Source organism: Papaver somniferum, unplaced genomic scaffold (genome assembly GCF_003573695.1).
Source record: "Papaver somniferum cultivar HN1 unplaced genomic scaffold, ASM357369v1 unplaced-scaffold_154, whole genome shotgun sequence".
NCBI lineage: Eukaryota > Viridiplantae > Streptophyta > Magnoliopsida > Ranunculales > Papaveraceae > Papaver > Papaver somniferum.
Window position 1 is genome coordinate 8317988 of NW_020624820.1, and position 7512 is coordinate 8325499.

General features: G+C 36.6%; 2 protein-coding genes across 7 annotated transcripts; both read left to right on the plus strand.

Annotated features, from left to right (window-relative positions):
* The first annotated feature begins 585 nt into the window (after positions 1–585).
* Positions 586–1188, plus strand: LOC113336737 (VAMP-like protein YKT61). The gene has a single exon (XM_026582405.1). It carries the CDS (start codon positions 586–588, stop codon positions 1186–1188), a length of 603 nt encoding a protein of 200 aa, XP_026438190.1.
* Positions 1189–2071: 883 nt separating this feature from the next.
* On the plus strand, positions 2072–7217 carry LOC113336897 (mitogen-activated protein kinase kinase kinase NPK1-like). 6 transcript variants are annotated; one of them, XM_026582596.1, is made up of 17 exons: positions 2072–2423; positions 2517–2552; positions 2757–2822; positions 2944–3054; positions 3140–3220; positions 3329–3406; positions 3504–3586; positions 3897–3978; positions 4100–4200; positions 4534–4573; positions 4715–4774; positions 4888–4934; positions 5018–5240; positions 5358–5576; positions 5663–5997; positions 6091–6158; positions 6800–7217. In XM_026582596.1, the coding sequence occupies exons 1-17, from the start codon at positions 2157–2159 to the stop codon at positions 6901–6903; spliced, it is 2001 nt and encodes a 666-aa protein (XP_026438381.1). In that variant the 5' UTR covers positions 2072–2156; the 3' UTR covers positions 6904–7217. The 6 variants fall into 6 exon arrangements, with proteins under 6 accessions (XP_026438381.1, XP_026438383.1, XP_026438380.1 ...); XM_026582598.1 differs by having other exon boundaries at positions 5084–5240; positions 5337–5576; XM_026582595.1 differs by having other exon boundaries at positions 4715–4771; positions 5337–5576.
* The last annotated feature ends 295 nt before the right edge of the window (positions 7218–7512 follow it).

The following is a 7512-nucleotide window of genomic DNA, read 5'->3' on the forward strand; positions in this document are numbered from 1 at the left end:
AAAGTTTTTGAAAATTTTGCCTAAAATGATGATCACCTCCAATTTTTTCGTGAATTTTTTTTTGATATTGTTGTTTGTACTCGTTGTGTAACTCTCTTAAAAAGATTTCCAACGATATGAAATTTGTAAAATTCCAAGGTGCGGTTTTTTAGATATGTTATATCTAAGTTACGTTGTCAATTATACCCCTGAAAAATTAGGATGCATAACCCGTTATGCAGTCATTATACAAAATTATATATAATTATGGGTGTCACGAAAACTAAGAATAATCTTGGACCCGACAACGAGAATATTATTTTTTTTGGGCTTGCGCCTAAGTTTCCCTTCTTATTTTCGATTCCTAAACCTAACCTAGCAGTGTTCCTCTCAAAAGTTTGTTGACAAGGCGTATTTTTGGAAGACTATGAAGGTGTGGAAGAATTGGGAAATCAATCCTAGTTGGACATGAACTTGTGTTGTTGTTTCCTCTCTATGCTGCAAAACCAAATATAGGGGATTCTTTGACTGCTCAGAAAAGAAAAGAAGGAAAAAAAAACAGAAAATCTCTTTCAAGCTAACGTGGTATTTTGAGATTCGGGCAAGATGAAGATCACGGCTCTAATGGTATTGAATTGTTATGGAGTGACAGAACCAAATCCTATAATATTAGCAAAGGCATGTGATATAAGTAAGTTTAGGTTTTTCATTAGAAGAGGTGTCGGTGAATTCATTGTTTTCGTAGGTCGTACTGTTGCTCAAGATACTCTTCCTGGACAACGTCAATCTGTTCAACATGAAGCATACAAGGTGCATTCTTACAACATGAACAATTTATGTGCGTTGGGATTTATGGATGATCATTACCCTGTCCGTAGTGCGTTCTACGTTCTCCACAAGGTACTAAATGAATATGAGAAGAATTTCGATGACTCTTGGAAAAGTGCACAGGCGGATGCAGCTCAACCTTGGCCTTATCTGACTGAAGCTCTGAAAAAATTTCAGGACCCTACCGAGGCTGATCAATTTTTAAATATTCAGAGGGAGTTGGATGAGACCAGATTTATCCTTCACGAAACAGTCGATAGGGTGCTAACAAGAGGGGAGAAGTTGGACAACTTAGTAGAGAAAAGTGCCGATCTGAGTGCGGCATCACGGACCTTCTATAAGAAGGCAAAGGACACCAACCAGTTTTGCCCCATATTATAGGCAACCTGACCACGGGAGCAGGTACGATAGGACACGTCTTCGCGTGGTGATGGATGTCTAGTCTCCTGAAGGGGAATGATGGGTTTGAGACGTTTTCCGTTTGCGTTTGTCATTAATGTCGTCTGAAGTGTTTTTTTTTATGGTAATCAAACCATTAGTATTTCATTCAATTAAAAAACGTTTACATGATGGTGTTTAAGAAAAAGAAAATACATCATAAACATTATAAAGTGCAACTCATATGACATTGACATGATGGTGTTTCATCTCCCAAAACATTTAAGTATTTTTCTGTCTTTCCCTTCCATCATTACAAATATGAAATACGATCCGCGAGTTATAACTCCAAAGGTGTCATTATCCTTCCAAAAAAAAACCCATCAAAACAAAAGTAACACAAAAACCCCATCAAAACAGAATCAACACAAAAACCCCAAAGAATTTGATGAAACCGATTTGGTTTCATCAAAAAAATTAATGAAACCAACATAAATTTGATGAAACCAGTTTTGAAAATTGGGATTTTTGTATCAATTTTTAAAAATTTGGGATTTTTGTATCGATTTTGTTTAAGATGGAGTTTTAATGGTTACCACATTTGAGTGGGGTTTTTGTATCACAAGTTTGGTCACCTTAGTTTTTTTTGTCGATAGTTTTGTATGAAATAATCAAACTCAACTCAACTTAAACTAAAAATAGAGTAGAGATACAAAAAGAGACAACCGAGCAAGCAAAATCTTAATCTAGTGCAACCTTGGCAAGATTAGCATAGGAGTGTACGTGTGAAGTACCTATTGCACGTGTGTATTCTTTGTTTTAAATAATTCAGTTTAATTTATGGTTTTTGTAAATTATTTTTTGAAAAATAAAACCCCTTGACATTTTCCCTCTTCACTCCTCCCAACTCCGACACTCGCTTCCTTTACTCGAAACCCTAAAAAAATAAATGTGAATGACTTAGAAAGAAAATGATTCAAGAACTGTTTGGATCAGTTCGTCGATCTCTGGTTTTTAAGAATGGAGTTGATGAAGGAGGAGGAGGAAGCGGTTTAGTTGATAAGATTATTAATAAGTCTTCAAGGGTTGGATTATTCACTCACAACCAAAAACCTTCAGCAGCATCAGTATTACCTACAATTAGATGGAGAAAAGGGGAACTAATTGGTTGTGGTGCATTTGGCCGTGTCTATATGGGAATGAATCTCGATTCCGGAGAACTACTTGCCGTTAAACAGGTTTCTCTTTTATTTATTTATTTATGTATTTATTTTATTTAGGTTTGAATGGTGTAATTGGAGTTTGTTTAATTAATGATTTTGTTTTTCCAGGTTTTGATTGCAGTAAATTCAAAGGAAAAGGCACAGGTGAGGAAACCAAGTTCAGTTTCTTTGTTCTCTGATTTTGTTAATCCGGAAGATTGTAGAATTAATTTGTAATTCATAGTTTTTCATTTAAGACTAACATATTTGGATCAGTAATTTGAGATTTTAAAGTTGTTTTATGGAAATAAGGGGTTCAGTAAATGATTAAAGTAAATTAGGAATTGGACTAATTATTTGCTTTACTAGGATCATATTCGAGAACTCGAGGAAGAAGTCAAGCTTCTTAAGAATTTATCACATCCGAATATAGTGGTAAGTTTAACATGTCAACTTGCCATCAATTTGATTAATTGGGAATGAGTGATTGGAAGATATGGTACATGAAACCAAATGAATATGGTAACATTAAATGGTTTATTAATTTTCTCCGCAGAGGTACCTAGGAACTGCAAGGGAAGAGGATACGTTGAATATCTTGTTGGAATTTGTACCAGGAGGATCTATTTCATCCCTACTTGGAAAATTTGGTTCCTTCCCTGAGGCTGTAAGTAATTGATAATATTCTTGCAAATTGTATTAGATTAGGTACTTAATAAGCTGATATTTACACCCGATTTTTTCTTATCTAGGTTATAATTATGTACACTAAACAACTGCTTTTGGGGTTGGAATATCTCCATAGGAATGGAATCATGCACAGAGACATTAAGGTATCTTACTTATTTAGTTTGTATTTCATGATGACGAGTAGGGTGTTCACTCCTCTCACTCACCCAATGTAGTCAGTCCCTTGCCATATAAGTTTCTCTCATCTTCAGGGTGCAAATATTCTTGTTGATAATAAAGGATGTATCAAGCTTGCTGACTTTGGTGCGTCGAAGCAAGTTGTTGAGCTAGTACGTATATGCATTGTTTAAAATTATGTATTACATATGCTTTTAAATATGTCTTTTAGGCTGACATACTTATTGATGCCAACTGATGGTACTCTAGGCTACTATATCCGGCGCCAAGTCAATGAAGGGTACTCCTTATTGGATGGCTCCTGAAGTGATTCTCCAAACTGGGCATAGTTTGTAAGGATCTAACACCTCCATAATCTCTGTAGAATTATTTGTTTATGCTATGTTCAGGACCAACACAGTTCAGATAGTAAATATGATGGATCTTTTGTCTTACTAAAGTTCCTGATATCGAGCCAGACATGGTGCTCTAGTTGTTCATGTTCACCCTTCGTATTGTCTTCTTTCTTACTGTTGTACTCGAGTCTCTAGAATTAGTGCCAGGTTCTCCTTTTGATGCTTACTTTTTCGCTCGTTTTTCTCTTTATTATCCTTTTCTATTCACTTTATTGATGTATATGGCTACCTAAATCACAACGTACAGCTCGGCAGATATTTGGAGTGTTGGATGTACTGTCATTGAGATGGCAACTGGAAAGCCTCCATGGAGCCAGCAGTATCAGGAGGTACATACTTATTGACACTTTGAAATATGTGGCATTTAAGTCTTGCTTCTGGACTTTAAATGTGTTGAGCTTGCAGTATTTTCACATTAACTTTTCTGTGGGTATTTAAATTTTACTCCAGGTTGCTGCTCTATTCCATATTGGGACAACAAAATCTCACCCTCCCATCCCTGAGCATCTTTCAGCTGAGGCTAAGGACTTTTTGCTAAAATGCTTACAAAAGTAAGCCATGATCTTTGTTTTTTGTTTCTTTGAAGATCATCATTTCATGACTCTTAACTGCATCTAGTTTTATCCGTTCTTCCCTAAAGTGTAACTTGAAGATGGAGAAACTGGTTTTACCATTACGGTAAAACTAATCTCTTGATTATGCAAAGTTTCAAAATGAATTGCAAGATTGCGACATAGGATACTAGGAAGCTGGACTGACCTTCTTTAATTTATATTAATTTTCTGTTTAGTTGGTGTCTCTTAGTCCAGTTTTGCAGAAATAAGAGTCCTATTGTGCTAGAATTTTTCCCAGTTATGTCTAAGTCTATCATCATCTGATGGCAGGGAGCCAAACTTGAGGGCCTCTGCATCTGAATTGTTGCAGGTGAGACACTTGGACCAAATGATACTTTCCCATATTAACTCTAACAAGCTTGCACTAGTTTCTTATTGGTTACTCGTAACAAGAATCTACACTGTTGAATTAGTAGGTCTCTTTACACCCTGCATTGCTTTTTATATGCAGCATCCATTTGTCACTGGGGAACACCGAGAGACACATCCTATGCTCCGTACTTCATCTGTGGTCAGAAAGCTCCGTATTATCACCTTAAATTCCTAATTTTGTTTTGGTGGCCGTTATGCCCTTTATGTTTTTCTAGCTTTGGGGCTCACCTTTTTCTTCTTTCCCTCCATCAGGAAAATTCAGGTGGTTCATTGCCCTCTGGAACGAACCTAAAAAACTCGTAAGTTTAAACCTTGGTGTGGACTATTATTGGATTTTACATTTCTTAAACCATTGTCATAGATGTCTCTGATCCATCTGCAGCATTCGCCCTGTGGCTGGACCTAGTTTAACTTATGATGACTTGGATGCTGTCTGTAATCTGGATAGTGTAAGGTGCTCCACCGTGTTTAATGAAAAGTTCTCGTTGTCTGCGCAAAACTGGGGAGCCAACAACAGTGATGATGACATGTGCCAGCTAGATGATAAAGATTTTGATTTGGGTGGACCAGTAAAATCTGCCTTGTTGTCAGATGACCCGAATAAGGTGAATGTCTCTATATTTATGCACGTCTCCATATTTGTGTGAAGTTGATGTAACTAAATATCTTAAATTGTGTGATGTGTTGTTTGCTGGAGTTAGAGTTTTAATCCCATGTGTGAGCCCACTGATGACTGGCTGTGCAAGTACGATCAAAGTCCAGAACCAGATCATGAATATAGAAGAATCGATGTGGATGCTGATCAACCAGTTGGTAATACCATTAGTCATGGGACTTCTGAGCAGGAGGCAGACTTTACATTTCCATGTGGACCATCAGCATCGGAAGAGGAAGATGAAGTACTCACTGAACAAAAAATTAAAGCCTTCCTGGAAGAAAAGGTAGCACCATCTTTATTACATATAATTATCTCCTCCTGTAATCTGTACTTGTTGGTTCTCACCTATCTCTAAATATTACCTTTCAGGCTCTTGATTTGAGGAAAATGCAAACACCTCTGGTAGAAGAATACCTTAACACCACCTTAAATGTCGAAAATCATCCGAATGCTGTAGGTAACACCACAGAGGATACTGTTCCAGTATTTTTGAAGCTGCCCCCAAAAAGCAAATCACCCAGCAAGATAACAAGTAAAATACTGCCACCACCAATTGATTCTGCAAACTCTGGGAGTCCTGGAGGGTGTAATAGGCTTGAATCTCAATTTGACCGTTTCAACGATCAAAGTTCTAGTGATATTCCTTCTCAGGTTCCTGAGCGGAGAGGCCTTATTGATCATCAGAGTAAACCAGTCAATACAAGGTTTTTCAGTAGTTATATCATTTTTTTTATCACTCTTAACATTACTTATCATTGTTCTATTCTCACAAACGTTGAACCTTGTTGCATTCACAGTCCGAGTTTTTCTGAGAGGCAGAGGAAGTGGAAAGAAGAGCTTGATCAAGAACTCGAGAGAACAAGAGGTAAGAATTACATGTTTTTGAATGACATCAACTGTCAAACCCCATTTTATTTTATTTTTTGTTAGTAACTGCCATCCACAGTGGCTAGTCTAATGCCTTAAATGGGCCAAATAATTCTCATGTTGATAGTTTCAAAATATATAGTAGTCACCCATATATTTTTAGCAACCCGCTTCACATGGTTCACGGTTCAAAAAATATTGGGAATTTGGCAAGAAAGTAAAGTCTGATTTAACGGTGCAACTCTGCATATTCATAATTAAACTAATGTTGTGGATGAATCTTTGATTAAGCTGAAAGATTGTACATGTTTGGACTAACTAAGAGTCGTAGAGAAAGGGATGATATGAAACAGTTGATAAGTTTGAAGGTTAAGTTCAGTAGCAAGTAGCTCATCAACATGCAATTTTTTAATGAGAAAAACTATCTCTGTGTTGATGTAGGCTAGCCACTTGTAGTCTTTGTTAGTCATTGTTCAATTCATTATCATCATTCAATGGCTCTTCTCTTCCATTATACATCATCCCCATTCCATGAAATATACCTGCTCCATTGTTCACGTAAACTTAAAGAAACGATTATTTACTATCTTTACATGCTCTTTTTTGTTTCTGAAATTGTTATTTTTGATTTATTATCAGAGAAGATGCGGCAAGCAGGTCTAGGAGGAAAGATATTGTCTCCGAATGAGCGAACCTCGAATCGGCAGAAAGAGCGTTTACGGTTTGCATCCCCTAGCAAATAAAACTGTAAGATTGTGTGCTTGTACAGCTATTTTTAATACAGAAGGTTCAGATCTTCCAGTCTACCAAAATTGAGAGTGTGTGAGTAATACAAATGTATGTAAGTTCTTGTCTTGTTTTACAATAAATAGATGTTTTTGTAAAAACAGTAGTGCAGTGCCTCTGCACTGTGGGTTCCCAAAACAAATTTTTGGTTACTTTTAGTTTCTCCTTTCTTTATGAAATTTTGTTGATGTATTAAATCAGGACGACAGCGCCATGGTTTGGGAACAACTACATCTATTCTTTTAGGAACACCATCTAAATTTCTTGTGCATCTAAGATTGCCACATACAGCATGAAGTGGTGGTTTCATGCAGTCATTACGGAAATTAATATTTACTCTATCCTAAAAATACAGTGTATGTAAGTAGTTTTTATTACATGAGTTAAATTTATCAGGGTCAAAGCTGGTAAGGTTCATTTCCACACCTCTTACAGCGTCAAGACTGCACTCGTATGGGGCAAACGTATCGTTCAGACTCAAAGCCCAAGTTTTGGGGCAGCGGACTGCAAATATAATTTCTAATTTAATAGCCCATTTCGGAAGTAAGAACTAAGAAGTGTTAACT

Excerpts from the sequence above, each read along its gene's own strand:
- LOC113336737 (XM_026582405.1), top strand. The coding sequence starts at position 586 with ATGAAGATCACGGCTCTAATGGTATTGAATTGTTATGGAGTGACAGAA.
- LOC113336897 (XM_026582594.1), top strand. The coding sequence starts at position 2,157 with ATGATTCAAGAACTGTTTGGATCAGTTCGTCGATCTCTGGTTTTTAAG. Across the intron at positions 3,587-3,896 it reads CTCCAAACTGGGCATAGTTT|CTCGGCAGATATTTGGAGTG; the intron begins GTAAGGATCTAA and ends CACAACGTACAG. Across the intron at positions 5,998-6,090 it reads AGTAAACCAGTCAATACAAG|TCCGAGTTTTTCTGAGAGGC; the intron begins GTTTTTCAGTAG and ends TTGCATTCACAG.